Source organism: Rhinichthys klamathensis, unplaced genomic scaffold, assembly GCF_029890125.1.
Source record: "Rhinichthys klamathensis goyatoka isolate OS25496 unplaced genomic scaffold, OSU_Roscu_1.1 h1tg000121l_1, whole genome shotgun sequence".
Classification (NCBI taxonomy): Eukaryota; Metazoa; Chordata; class Actinopteri; order Cypriniformes; family Leuciscidae; genus Rhinichthys; species Rhinichthys klamathensis.
In genome coordinates this window covers 235,118-249,874 of record NW_026606658.1, presented here as the reverse complement: position 1 = coordinate 249,874, position 14,757 = coordinate 235,118, and the positions used below count along the sequence as shown (strand labels likewise).

The 14,757-nt window shown below is 37.7% G+C and overlaps 1 protein-coding gene across 4 annotated transcripts in view; it reads right to left on the bottom strand.

Moving 5' to 3' along the window:
- The window catches only part of rhbdf1b (rhomboid 5 homolog 1b (Drosophila)), a 47,719-nt gene that overhangs the window by 13,353 nt on the left and 19,609 nt on the right, over positions 1 to 14,757 (bottom strand). The window contains exons 2-4 of one of the 4 annotated variants that reach the window (XM_056255399.1): positions 8,564 to 8,711; positions 8,301 to 8,443; positions 4,255 to 4,368 (exon numbers count right to left, since the gene is read on the bottom strand). In XM_056255399.1, coding sequence (XP_056111374.1) covers positions 4,255 to 4,368; positions 8,301 to 8,443; positions 8,564 to 8,683 — 377 coding nt within the window. In that variant the 5' untranslated portion in view covers positions 8,684 to 8,711. Of the gene's footprint in view, positions 1 to 268; positions 538 to 3,622; positions 3,730 to 4,254; positions 4,369 to 8,300; positions 8,444 to 8,563; positions 8,712 to 14,757 lie in introns of those variants that run through there. The other 3 variants (XM_056255400.1, XM_056255403.1, XM_056255402.1) reach the window with 3 other exon arrangements.

Below are 14,757 nucleotides of genomic sequence, written 5' to 3'. Positions count from 1 at the left end.
AAACCAGACCATAAAAAACAAACTACAAAACCCTAGGCTACTAAAGAAGAACTGCGTTGATACTAAAAAAACACTCTTCAAAGACACGGTTCAATTATATCAAATAAAAATGTCAATGTAAAAAGTTGGCTGCTAGTTTGTTACTAAAAATGTAATGCCTTGAAAATTCCTAAAATATCCAAAATGTTTGATACAAAAATTCACAATAAGAAGTTCCTCAATCATAAAGACATGGTGCAACAAAAAAAAAAACGCTCCATTGACCTACCTGTCCAACTCATCCCAGGAGGCGAGGAAGGTCATGACTGAGGTAGAGGAGGAACAGAATCCTTCACACTGAGTGAAATATTGGCTTTTCATTCCTTCTACCCTCTACATCACATGAAGTCATAGAAGCAAATAAGACATTTCCTTGATGCCAGAGCTCAAGCAGAAAATCTGCTTCAATCCAAAGGATCAAGACTCGCTTAAACACTTAAACAGATCCCTAATGTGTCTGAGACCATACAGCAGTGATTCACATGTATTCCGGCAGCAACTCCACTTTACTCTTGCCGCCTACTCAGATAGTGTTTGAGGAGTGTGTGTAAACATCCAGTAAAATACCACCTCATCTGACTAAAAGAGAGAGACAGAGAGAAGAGAGAGAGGGACGTGTCGAAACATGAGGGAAGTGTGAGAACTGGGACTATACTCAGTTTGCACAATTCAATCATGACCATACACTTACACATACAATTACACAAGCCTCAAGCAATAATCCTGAATAACACAAACTCCTAATCTTCAAGGGTAAAGAAAACACATTTCCAAGACATATTACAGCATCCTTCAAATACCCTGGTGGAGGAAAAGAAATGATCATTCACCACCCATCTTAATTTGACATGCAATTCCCAACATGCACTATAAGCACTGTGCACATCAGTGGACTTTAACAGTTATGAGTTTGGACAGTCAATCAATTAACTTGTGGATAGTTTTGTCTGGCAGAGGATTTCAATGGGGATATGGTACGGTTATACTCGGTTATAGAGCAGGGGTTTTCAAACAAGTTGAGGACCCCTAAATATCTGATGATCCCATTAATAAACTATAAAGGCAGCTATATATCTTCATATAAAGGCCCACTTTGTTAGATAAAATTAAGCTAAGATATGTTTCCTGAATTAAATGTTCATGTATAACGTTTTTTTATTAAATAATTTATTAAATAAATATGTTGTCTTTCCATTAAATAAAATACATCAAAGCAGGGGCGTCATGCAAGCCAAAATTCTGGGGGGGCACAATCTGAGACGTTGCAATTGTTTTCTGACGGGTGATATGGATCATGTTAGGAGGGGTCAGGGGGTTTCTCCCCCTGAAATTTTTTTAATTCTGGCTGCAAAACATACTATTTCAATGCAGTTTGGGAGGGACAGAAATACCTTAACGGAGCTAGCAGCAACACTCCTCTATCTGATTCTGAGGACTAAGTTAAAGTATCTATTTTGTAAGTTTATGTAAAAGACAGGTTGATGAAAGAACTGTAAGCTCAAATTCAAAAGCTTTTGAAGTCTACTTCATTAAAGCATGTTTACACACACACTTACTGTACACTTAGGCCTACTACACATGATTTTAAAAACAGTACCATTGCAGTTTTTATGTTATGATTTTAAATTGGTGTGACCTAAGAATGATCTTACATTAAAGGTAGCCTGCATAAAGGTGCTGAGGTCTGACTTTGTGGTGCTCGGAAATTAAGTTATTTTAATATTAATATGTGATGAAGGACTTTGAAAGAAGTTTGACAGATTTCAGTGCTTAATAAGGTTAACACTACCCCGTTTATTTGAAAATGGTTAATATTTGACAGAAATGTAAAAAAGTAATCAAATCAAATGCAATATGTTTAGCGATCTTTATAACAACTATGCTGTAGGCATTTGGGGGGTAGTCCTACTATGATATTAGTCAAGTCAAGTCATCTTCATTTATATAGCGCTTTTAACAATGGATTGTTTCAAAGCAGCTTTACAGAGATAAACATATCATTTAAGGTAACAGATTGTTTTGGCGTTATAGCGGTTCTTGAATAATGTTACTTCCAGCTAAAGTTAACTTTGATTGATTCACCTCCGTCGAAATGATCAGACTTTAAACGCGAACCTGTGATTAACGCTGACGGCGTTCACATGCTCATTCAGAATTCTATAGTTATGTGCTTTTTAAAATATGTGCGCAGGTTTGTAATTCATACAACCCAGCCTAAACAAACTACTTTTCTTGCCTATAAATTTTGATACAGAATTTTGTTTTATTTTATCACTTCGGGGTACGCGAGCCGGAATTCACAACGCTTTATCTGTAGAGTGGGAAAGGGATCCTCCATTTCTTTTAATATTATCTTTTAACATTTCTTTTAATATTATCTTTTAACATTATCTTTTAATATTAGACTGCATTAAAAGATAATGAATTTCAAACCTGAACCAAACATATTTTTTAATTCAAAGATCAAAGTCTGTCATTAGTCTTTAGTCTGCCAAAAAAAAAAAAAACATTAAAATCATGAACTCAAATGTCATTGTGAAAAAAAAATGTGTTACTGTTGTAACAGTGTGTAGGCTAAATCAGACCTTTCAGGCTATAGCCTAACGCTAATCAGCCTTATGGCAAAATTATTATTACAACTAAATTGTCGGTCATTAAATAGGAAAACTAAATAATTTTGTGGATGATTTGCTTTGTGTAGGCCTAACGCGACATCAGACATTATAAGGCCCGGACGAAGTTTTTTTTTGCACACAGTGACGCGACCAATCAATCACTCCTTTAATGCTGCGTTCCAGCGAATAGCGCGTCAAATTCGCGCCTACCGCGTCTAGTTATAGCCTACGCGTGAACACTTTGAATCCATTCGCGCGTCAAGAGCAAATGACGCGCGTAAAAAAACTAAAGTTTAGACTGGCTGCCTGCACATTCACTGTCCTCGCGGCTGCGGCTGCTGCAATTGGAAGGGGCTGGCTGCAGGACGACTCAACTTCCACGGACAGTTTTTAATATTTTATATCAAGATTTTGCTTTAGTATAATTTTCGGGACAATTAAGGCCGGTTTCTGGATTCGGGATTCGGGACAACAGTTTAGATTTCGGGACTGTCCCGAATTTTTTGGGACTTCTGGTCACCCTAGGGAGGAAAAATCTGAGGGGGCACGTGCCCCCTCACTTTGAATGGGCATGACGCCACTGCATCAAAGAAACCTGAAAGTTTCACAGGCTCCACAAAAATATTAAGCAGCAAAACTTTTTTCAAATTAGCTTATTAGAATGATTTCTGAAGGATCATGTGACACTGAAGACTGGAGTAATGATGCTGAAAATAATTTTTTCCTCAGAAATACGTTAAATTTAAATATATATATATATATATTAAAATAGAAAACAGTTATTTTAAACAACTGTCAGAGTATTTTTATTTCATACTGGAAGAAACTAGGGCTGTGGTGTCAATACAATAAAAATACAATGATGATTAATTTCTTCCCCAAATAAATCAGTAACAATATAGACAAGACACATCCACAACTTCAAACCTACACTCCAGAAACCCGTGCAAAACAACGTAATGACTCACAATCAGCGGCAGAGTTGAAATAGCCGAAAGAGGCCCATATAAGCGATTTTTACAGCATTGTGAATAACACTTTCTGCCGTGACATGTTCTTCTCCCACAGCTCAGATATTCCTTTGATGGTAGACATGGTGGACTCCAGAGTCAATACACTATCAGTTGATTATCTTAGAACACAGCCAAACCCAAAGACACAGATGTGAAGGCTTTGATGCGCTCCTGTTTTTGTGTAGAGGAAGAAAGGAACTCTTTTTCAAGTTTGTGTAGGAGTCTGTGTGTGTGTTCTGACATTCTTTCAAAAGCCAAATGAAGTATTATGGATGATTAGGGAGCGGCAAATAGCTGTCGGAGGGGCAATGCTATTTTATATCATTCATCTTAAACTTAGTGTGGGCGAACTGGATTTAAAAAGTCTTGAATGTTTCAAAATACTGATGAAAAGTCATGAAAAGTTTTTTTATGAAAGAGTGTTAAAAGACAACAAAAATGCCTCCCACCACATCTAAATAATTAATTCGAAAAAACGACACATTCTGAAATTACACACGGAAACTACTACACCCAAAAAAACTTTCAAATGTAACTGACTGTAAGTACATTTCGACTTCAGAGGGTCTATATTGGTTCCACGGTACCTGAGGACGATTTGCGGCAGTGACTGACGTCTGGGGGGTTCCAGACGTGATAAACACTGGCCTTTAACCAGGACGGTGCTCATCTGCTCAAAGTGTACCCTCTTCCCTGTGGGACTGGAGGGGATGAAGTGAGGAGGATCAGGAAAGGCAGACGAGAAAACGGGAAGAGAAAAGATAGAAAAGCAACCAGTTAGGTTACAGAAGAAAAGCAGAGATGGGAAAAAAATGTATGCATTTAAAAAGTTGACAGGATCATATTAATTGCAGTAGAAAAGCAGAAAGGAGGTTAATAAAAAGGACAGACTCTATGTCATACAAAATTTGAGCACAAGAACAGATGCTGAAAAAGATGCATTGCACACATGCAGTCAAAACGAACATTAATACATTAGTTTGATTTACTGCTGTGTCTCCTCACAGTGGAGGACTTCATCCATTCAAGGAAGATAAAACATCGCAAGCCATTACGATAAACAGCACTTGTTACTGAGTCTAAGGAGCAGTCAGAGATTTTAAAAGAATACAGATTTAAAAAAACCAAAACATTCCTAGGTGTATACTATAAACTATTCTTTCTGTAATGCATATTAGCCTTTTAGCGTAGTCACAGCATAAGTTATTCTAAAAAGATGAATGCAACAGTTTTTTGGAGTTATGACAACTTCTAATGAAAGCATGTGCAACAAATATACTACATTCAGTTAGAGGAACTTAATCATTTCTAGCAATAAAATTTAGAAAAGTTGATTATTAAAAAAAATGTAAGCTGCACATTAATCGTTAAGATTGCAATATCGATTCGAACACCCACGCGATCTTATTCCTAAATAACAATAACAAGATCTTAATAAATAATTCGCCTGTCTATTAAACACTCAAATGTGTTCGCACTACCGCTGATTGAGAAAGCAGTCACGTTTAGGTATGAAACAGCTTCACTAACCATGTTTTCAACCACACATTATTGTTATTTCTGTGTTTAAAATATTCAAATTGCCTAGTACCTACTGAGATAAAAGTTTATATTTTGGATATAAACACTAATGTCTACGGTAGCGATCAAAATAGCGTGACTTGGTGCTTCAAATAACGATCGTTAAATAACGATTAAATTGTTACGCCAAAAAAAACCCCTGCTGATTCAAAAACGCTAATTCATCCAGAAATTAAACAATTAAGTGAAGTATTTATTCGTGAGTCATTGAATCATTCAATCAACCCATTTTTATAAACAAATAATTAATTCAAATTAATTAAACATTTTTAAATAGACTGCAGTAATTCATATTTTGTCGTATTTTTTAAAGTAAATTACATGTTTTGTTTAGGTGTCCCTTCAGGATCGTGGGAGAATCGTGATTTAAAAAAAAAAAAAAAAATCGTGATTCTCAATTTATCCAGAATAGTGCAGCTCTAGTTCCAACTAATTTCAATATAATTGAGTTGTGGCCCTGTAACCAATTACATTTGATCTAATTCAGTTCAAATTACCAGAGTTAGCATAGCACATACTATGCAAGTAATTTACCATGAGCACTACTCTTTAATGTAACCACAAATATAACAGAAAGTCTTTTAAATGTCAAAAATAACAGCAATAAACACTAACAGCTTTCCCTTTACTAAAAAACACATCAAACATCAATAATTGTAACATTTATTCTCCTTATCCAGTCTAATGCAAAGCATGCTGGAAACTAGAAATCCACTGCCCGAGACATATCAAGATAATTCCATTTAAGTTACTACAACTTAATTCATTCATTCATAATAAAATAATTTTAAAAATAAGAAATATCAGTTTAAATTCTACACAATATTAACTAACATCATGTCAACAGAACAGAACTCATCAAAATAATGTTTGCATCTAGAATTTGTATCTTGCATCCATGCATTTAAGTTGTGGCAACATGTCACCTAAATTGAATTGTATGTTATTAAAGGAGTAGTTCACTTTCAAATGAAAATTAGCCCATGATTTACTCACCCTCAAGCCATCCTAGGTGTATATGACTTTCTTCTTTCAGACGAATACAATCAGAGTTATATTAATTAACACCCTGATGCTTCCGAGCTTTATAATGGCAGTGGATTGCAACCATCAGAAGAAAAATATTCAAATTTAACACGTTACAAAGTAAAATTCTAGCTTCCAGGCAAACCAACATACGCAGTCTACTTACGCTTAAAGTACAAAATCCGTATGTTCGTTTTGCCGGAAGCTAGTTATTTTACTTTATAAAGTTTTAAATATGAATATTTTTTCTTACAGAAACTCATGGTTTTGCTTCAGAAGGCCTTTATTAACCCCCCGGAGCTTGCGTGGAGAACTTTTATGATGGATAGATGCACTTTTTTCAGCTTCGAACTGTTGGTTGCAAACCACTGCCATTATAAAGTTCGGAAGCGTCAGGGTGTTCATTAATATAACTAAGATTGTATTCGCCTGAAAGAAGAAAGTCATATATACCTAGGATGGCTTGAGGGTGAGTAAATCATGGGGTAATTTTTATTTTAAAGTGAACAACTCCTATAAATCAGAGACTAGAATGCCTCTGTTGGAAAATCCAGCTCTAGTGTTTTGGAACATGTAGCTGGTTTTTAACTGGTCTCAGACAGTCATTAATCCTAATAGACCATCCTGGACCAGCTGGCCATACCACTTTAAGGTGGTCAAACATGTTTTTGCAATTCAGTATCCGGTTGACCAGCTTGGAACCAGCAATAAACTTAACATGGATTTTCCAGGAGGCCAAAAGGCTAATGAATCATTAAAGACAGTATGTACTAAATTAAGAATATATTTTAGAAAAAGTTGTGCATCTTTTTCAGAAACATCTTTCCCCCATGGAACTGAAATAAGACAACGGTGGCCAAAAACCTTTTACTCCGAATCTCCCCTTTTCAAACAGAAAATACACAATGACACATAAAGTCAGTGTACCAACCTGGCATTAAAACAAGTTTTGAGCAACTCCAATATGACACTGAAATAAACAAGGCTGTGAACACTATGTTATCAGAGCAATATGCTAATGCAGATTTCATTATATGTGGATTTGCATGGGTGTATCTGTTTGTCTAGTGAATTTGACTAGATAAATTACACTTCAAATAACTTTTAACATCCCTGCATGCATATTAGCTAGCTTGTCAAGAAAATGACCCAACACAACACAGCATCACAAAAGACACAACTATGCAAACAGTATGTGGTACACAGCAGACAATTGTAAAGTACAAGAGAACAGTAAATAAAGTTAATATCTTCATTGTTACATTTCTTTTCCTACTGCCAAGACACTTAACTACAAGTAAGTAAGCCAGTAAAATGTAAATGCTATGCCTTTTACAGAGCTAGGAAAACATTGGCTCAAATGATAGCGTAAGTTTGGGACGGGACAATCAGTTTGTCGAACCAGTGGAAGCTGATTGAAAACTATTGAAAACTAAATCTTTATTTTTTATTTTTTACATTTAGTTTCATGAGTGAAATTCTACACTTCACCTTAGATTTACAGTACTCTTCACAGTGTGGGGTTGTTAAGAAGTCTCTTATTCTCACCAAGTAAGGCTGCATATATATTTGATCTAAAATACAGTAAAAAAACTAAAAATATTGTGAAATATTATTACAATTTAGTTTTCTATTTTAATATATTTTCCAAATGTAATTTATTCATGTGATGCTGACGAAGCTGTATTTTCAGCATCATTACTCCAGTCTTCAGTGTCACACGATCCCTCAGAAATTATTCTAATGTGCTGATCTGATGCTCAAAAAACATTTCTTATTATTATCAATGTTGAAAACAGTTGTGCTGCTTAATATTTTTGTGGAAACCATGATATGTTATTCTTTGATGAATAGAAAGTTCAAAAGAACAGCATTTATTTGAAATAGAAATCTTCTGTAACACTATAAATGTCTTTACTGTCATTTTTGATCAATTGAAATAATTATTTATTTAAAAAAAAAAAATCTTACTGACCCCAAACTTTTGAACGGTAGTGTTTTTGGTCTTGTAGATGTGTAATTTTACCTCTTGATGGTCTGGGAGATGGACGGTTTGCGTAGGACCGAGGGTCTGCGGCAGGCATTGGGGTCGACCGGCGGGCATCTGAGCTGGATGTTTTCAGTGGGTACACTGGCACTCCGCAGGTACAAGCTATTACGCAGGACGGGCTGTAGGACAGGTGAATAGTAAAATATTTTAATTCTTTTTTATTTCATGGAAACACAAGTGTTTCAAAGTAAAACAATATCTCTTTGATCTTGAGCAAAAGTCTAGCATCAAATACCCACCTGGAGAAAGTTATTCTGTTCCTCCATGGGGTTCGGGACAGTGGGGATGTGCAATCGGAGCCAGGGAGGTTTCTTCCTCTGCAGGCTGCTGTTCGTGCTCTCGTCCTCAGCTTCGGCCATGTCTGCCACCCCTCCCTTCGCCACCCAGCTGTAGGATCAAACAGGGTCAGATAAACAGCTCAAACACTCATAAATGCACAGATATGGGTGAAGAATGCACACACACACAACATTGCTGCCTTACATAAGACACATGCCAAAATAATCCGCATTTCCATCTGGTTGTTGAGACATGATGATGCACTGCTGAGACTGCAGTCATATCAGAGTAATACTACAGCTGCTTTTGTCCTCCTGGGACTCACAGTGTCAATGCTCAGCTGAGACGTATTTTAATTGCACTTTTTTTTTTACATTAAAATCGTCTTATGAAATGGGCATGTGTAAAAAAAAGTTTTTTTTTCTTTTTTTTCTTATACACATTATTTCTTGTTATTACCTTGTTGTCATTACCATACATTTAGAGAAGGGGGCCCTTCACCCGACAGGTCCATGTCTCGTCTGCCCTAATTCTCTTTTGTTTATTGTGTGTTGCAATAGTAATGACAATGGTAATAAATAGCGTTAGTTTAACTAGTTTCCTAATTTTAAATATGACAGATCATGTGGAGACATTGGTGACAGTAGCCGTGTCAGCATGATATGATATATTATACTCATTTTAATAGACAGTGACAGAAATCCTGCTTAGTGGTTACATTTGACATATTGCGTTTAGCATTATATATTCATTTTAATAGACAGTGACAGAAATACTGCTTAGTGGTTACATGTGACATATTGCGTTAAGATACTTTTCTTATATATTTTTTTGAAATGATGGAAATTTACAGCATTCTTTAATTCATCCTTGAAGCCATTCCATAAGTTCACACCTCTCCGAGTGACACATTCTCTGTTGAGGAATAATTGCTGGATGTTGCTAGGAAGTTGGTTCGCTCTAGCTTTAAAAACAATTAAAAGCACTTTTAGCCTTATTAAATCTTCAAGCTTTAGAAGGTTAGATTTTATAAACAGTGTATTAGTATGGTCCCTGTACCCAGCATTGTGCACTATCCTAATAGCTTTCTTTTGTAATTTAAATACAGTCACTAGATGGCTACTGTAGGTAATTCCCCAGATCTCCGTGCAGTAACTGAGATAAGGAAGCGAATAGTACAAAATAAGGAGAGCTTGTTGGTTCCGTAGATATCTACACTTACCCATAATAGCAATATTTTTTGCTAATTTAGTACGCATGCTGTTTATTTGTGGTCTCCAGCTAATATTGTGTCTAAGAATCACTCCTAGGAATTTATACTCTTTTACTCTTTCTATTTCGATTTCGTTAATTTTGATTTGGAACTGTACATCCTCCTTATGTTTACCAAATAACATCACCTTTGTTTTCATTATATTTAATGATAATTTGTTTTGACTGAACCATTTTTTAAGTTTCTCTAACTTACTGTAACACTAATACAGTAATTCATAGTGGCCTGTTACAATGCTTCAGTTAACTTAAAAATATCAAATGTGAGAAAAGTGTATGCCCCGACTTCTCCACCAGAGGATGCAAATTGTCCTATTTTTCTGCAGTTTGATTATTTGAAATTGTTTGTAGCTATAGGGACAACTCTTAGAAAAAAAGGGTCCTTGACTCAATATAAAGAACCCTTTATTTTTTATTCCTTTCTATGTAAAACACTCTGAAATGAATTGCCATAGTGTATTAAATGTGCTATATAAATAAACTTGCCTTGCCTTTATGCCAAAAAAGGTTCTATATAAGGAAAAATGTCTTAAATGATGCATAATAGTTTCATACTTGCTTAACATGTTATTTCATGTTAAGCCTACTCAAAGTACGTTTATAAGCTGTTTGTTCAAACAATTTAATTAGATTTAAAACTGAATTAAAACCAAATTAATAAATCCATAAAATGATCCCATGAACCTTTTCTTTCAAGAGTGTGCCTTTGCCGTGTGCCTTTGCCCATTTATAGTTTTTCCCTTCAAAGCAGAGCAGTTTGTATTCCTATAGGAATGTTTTAATTTAAAAAAAAAACTCCCGAAAGATGTGTGATGGGGTGGTCAGATAGGCTGGGCTACTAACACAAACACTGTTCAATTTCAAATTGGGGTCACTAGAACAGTGGAGTAACATCACAGTCCTTCTCTATCAAGGCACTTAACTCAAATGGGTCTGTCCCTGCTGTTAGTGCACTGGAGGTCAATGATGATGAAAAGCATTTCCTAGAGCTGCTAACTTTAAACAGCACAGGCAAACAAACAGAAAATGCATAACCAAAATGTTTCATATCAGCACAGCTCCAGAACTGTTGATAGTTTCAAGCTAGTCATACAACAGCACGTTATCAGAATTCCTCTGAAATCCTCCACCTCCCCCAGCTCCACCTGCATAAATCTGCTAGGGGATTAAAGTATGTCTATTTGTGCAGCAGCAGCATATCTTACATGCTCACAGCAGTGTGTCTTTGTATATTGGCAGTATCCATCCTTGCTCTTCAACAGCAGCAATAATCAACAGCAGCAGCAGCAGTGTAGCAGATCTAGCCCAACAAAACCAAGTATTAACAATGCCATATTCAATAACTAAATTGCTAATACAACAGCTAAAACAATTCCAAGACTTGTAATGATTGCAATATAGTATTATTAACAGCTTTAAATTAATATTAAATAGAAATCTATTTTTGGAATGCCAAATAAAATAATAAAAATATTAAGCCTGATAGAATTTATGTGTATGTTAATATTGTATTACACCAATGTAAATATACACTCACCTAAAGGATTATTAGGAACACCATACTAATACTGTGTTTGACCCCCTTTCGCCTTCAGAACTGCCTTAATTCTATGTGGCATTGATTCAACAAGGTGCTGAAAGCATTCTTTAGAAATGTTGGCCCATATTGATAGGATAGGATCTTGCAGTTGATGGAGATTTGTGGGATGCACATCCAGGGCACGAAGCTCCCGTTCCACCACATCCCAAAGATGCTCTATTGGGTTGAGATCTGGTGACTGTGGGGGCCATTTTAGTACAGTGAACTCATTGTCATGTTCAAGAAACCAATTTAAAATTATTCGAGCTTTGTGACATGGTGCATTATCCTGCTGGAAGTAGCCATCAGAGGATGGGTACATGGTGGCCATAAAGGGATGGACATGGTCAGAAAAAATGCTCAGGTAGGCCGTGGCATTTAAACGATGCCCAATTGGCACTAAGGGGCCTAAAGTGTGCCAAGAAAACAACATCCCCCACACCATTACACCACCACCACCAGCCTGCACAGTGGTAACAAGGCATGATGGATCCATGTTCTCATTCTGTTTACGCCAAATTCTGACTCTACCATCTGAATGTCTCAACAGAAATCGAGACTCATCAGACCAGGCAACATTTTTCCAGTCTTCAACTGTCCAATTTTGGTGAGCTCTTGCAAATTGTAGCCTCTTTTTCCTATTTGTAGTGGAGATGAGTGGTACCCGGTGGGGTCTTCTGCTGTTGTAGCCCATCCGCCTCAAGGTTGTGCATGTTGTGGCTTCACAAATGCTTTGCTGCATACCTCGGTTGTAACGAGTGGTTATTTCAGTCAAAGTTGCTCTTCTATCAGCTTGAATCAGTCGGCCCATTCTCCTCTGACCTCTAGCATCAACAAGGCATTTTCGCCCACAGGACTGCCGCATACTGGATGTTTTTCCCTTTTCACACCATTCTTTGTAAACCCTAGAAATGGTTGTGCGTGAAAATCCCAGTAACTGAGCAGATTGTGAAATACTCAGACCGGCCCGTCTGGCACCAACAACCATGCCACGCTCAAAATTGCTTAAATCACCTTTCTTTCCCATTCTGACATTCAGTTTGGAGTTCAGGAGATTGTCTTGACCAGGACCACACCCCTAAATGCATTGAAGCAACTGCCATGTGATTGGTTGATTAGATAATTGCATTAATGAGAAATTGAACAGGTGTTCCTAATAATCCTTTAGGTGAGTGTAGATACAGTCATAAAGATAATTTGTTCCCCCCATAGACAGTAAAAGAAATGGACACAGCGACCCCATAGACTTCAACGGAGAAAAGTGAAGTCAATTAGAAGCACTCACTTCCTGATGGCTGAGCGTACTGCACAGGCTCAAACTGAGCTTGACGACGTAGATGTGACGTGAGCAACCTGTCTGACAGTTGTAAGTCTTCTAGTAGCTGTGCCAAGAGGAATCTGAATCATTCCCTTCCAAATCTTGCAGAGACGGAGAGCGTGAGTAGGAGCCACAGGCGTAACTATCGGTAAGCAGGGTACGCGGTTGCTTACGGGCCCGGAGCAATCAGGGGCCCGCGTGACTGGAAGATATTGATTGACAGCCGAGGCCCCCTATCGCAATTTTACTACTTTTAGTCTGATCGCATTTTACTTGATCGTGAATTTATTTGAATAAATAATGACAACAACATATTTTACCGATCATTAAATACATGTTTGAAACTAACAATGATGGATTTTGGTGTCATTTGTTTCGAATTGGGACTGGGGTATCCCCGGGTCCCAATTCGAATCCCGGATATGGTAAGTGAACCAGCATATTGCGTGCAAAACAGTAAAAACATTGAACTTGAGACAGGCAATATCGATATGGAGTCATCGTCAAATTACAAACACAAACAGCTTTCAAAAGCGAAAACGAAAAGAGGAATTGGAGAAATTAATGAGTAAATTACAAAAAATAGGAAGCTTCTTTAAAAAGATAGCACAGGAGGGGGAGATCGAGATTGAGCTGGAGCAAGAGAGTGAAGCACCTGAAGCGACTGTTGGTGGTAGCAGCTTTTTCTTTCTTTTTTTTTTTTTTTTGGCAGTAGCAGATGGTGCGCCGTCACCAGCAGTGTTTGTTCATGTGTTATGGTGTGCATTCACTAGTGTTTTTTTTTTTGTGGTGCGCGTAGGCTACTCCTTATTTTGTCACTCATCTCATCTCTTATATGCTATGTCTCTATGATCCTATCCTGTCCTATTCATGGTAGCCTACTCGTGGACATTGCGTCATCACATGCTTTAGTAGGGTGGCCCGCCTTGATAATCCTGCATAAGGGCCCGGTGTTGGCTCGTTATGCCACTGGTAGGAGCTGTCCATGAGCTAGCAGAAGGATCAACTTTATGACTCTCCATGGGCTTCTCCCTTGACTTTATGCCTCCACGTCCCCCCGATTGCCTGGGAGCTTCTCCTCCTGTCTATACAGTAATTTCTCTAATGCGCGCAATCATTAGCCTATTTTTACAAAAACTGCTTCAACGGGGCCATAACGTAAGATACAAGGTAATACAATTTATACATTGTCGTGTTTCTTTAGAAATAAACAATGGACAAACGGAGTCTTTAAACGCCTCAGATTTTAAGTTATTCGCTGTCAAAGTGACGCCAAAATGAATGGGAGTCAATGGAATGCTAACAGCAGGTGAAGGCTTGCTAGCCAATGGCGGCCCCCAGGCAGGCTTCAGTTTCCGGCTGATGGATTACCCCCTTGGTTCCCCTTCGTCAGCTCACTATGACGTGAATCAGAAGTGATTCTGACGAATGGGGATCGCTTGCGAGAGCCTATCTACTTCGAGTGAAACTAAACGAGCCAATGCACATTGGCATGCGATAATTGCTGTGCATCGCGGCGCGAGCATATAATGAGCAGCAGGTGCCTCGCATCCTTGTCTTTCGCTTTGGAGCCAGACGGTGAATGCTGTTCCTGCTCTGCAATCTTATCTGAGAGTGTTTTAACTTCAAAAGACGAGTCTGCTTCTTCAGGAGAACGCCTCTTCAAGCTGGTGTTGATATTACAGCGCAGACAGCGCTGGCCGCGATATCACAAAGAGCAAAACAGCTGTTTTCACAGCTTAGAATGTTGCGACTTCAATGAGAATGTGAGTGCTCACATCAGGCTTGTTTGTGTAGCCGCGGTCATCCCTGGGTGCTTCAGCACCAGAGAGAGCAGTTTCCTGAAAGAGCATACACTGTTTGACTGCGTCTTTTTCAAGATGTCATTCAAACCGTGTGTTTCTGGATGCGGTCGTTTGCTGTTCTCATTTGACGGCCACGATCACTGTTTCACATGCCTGGGCTTAAGCATGTTGAGACTGCGT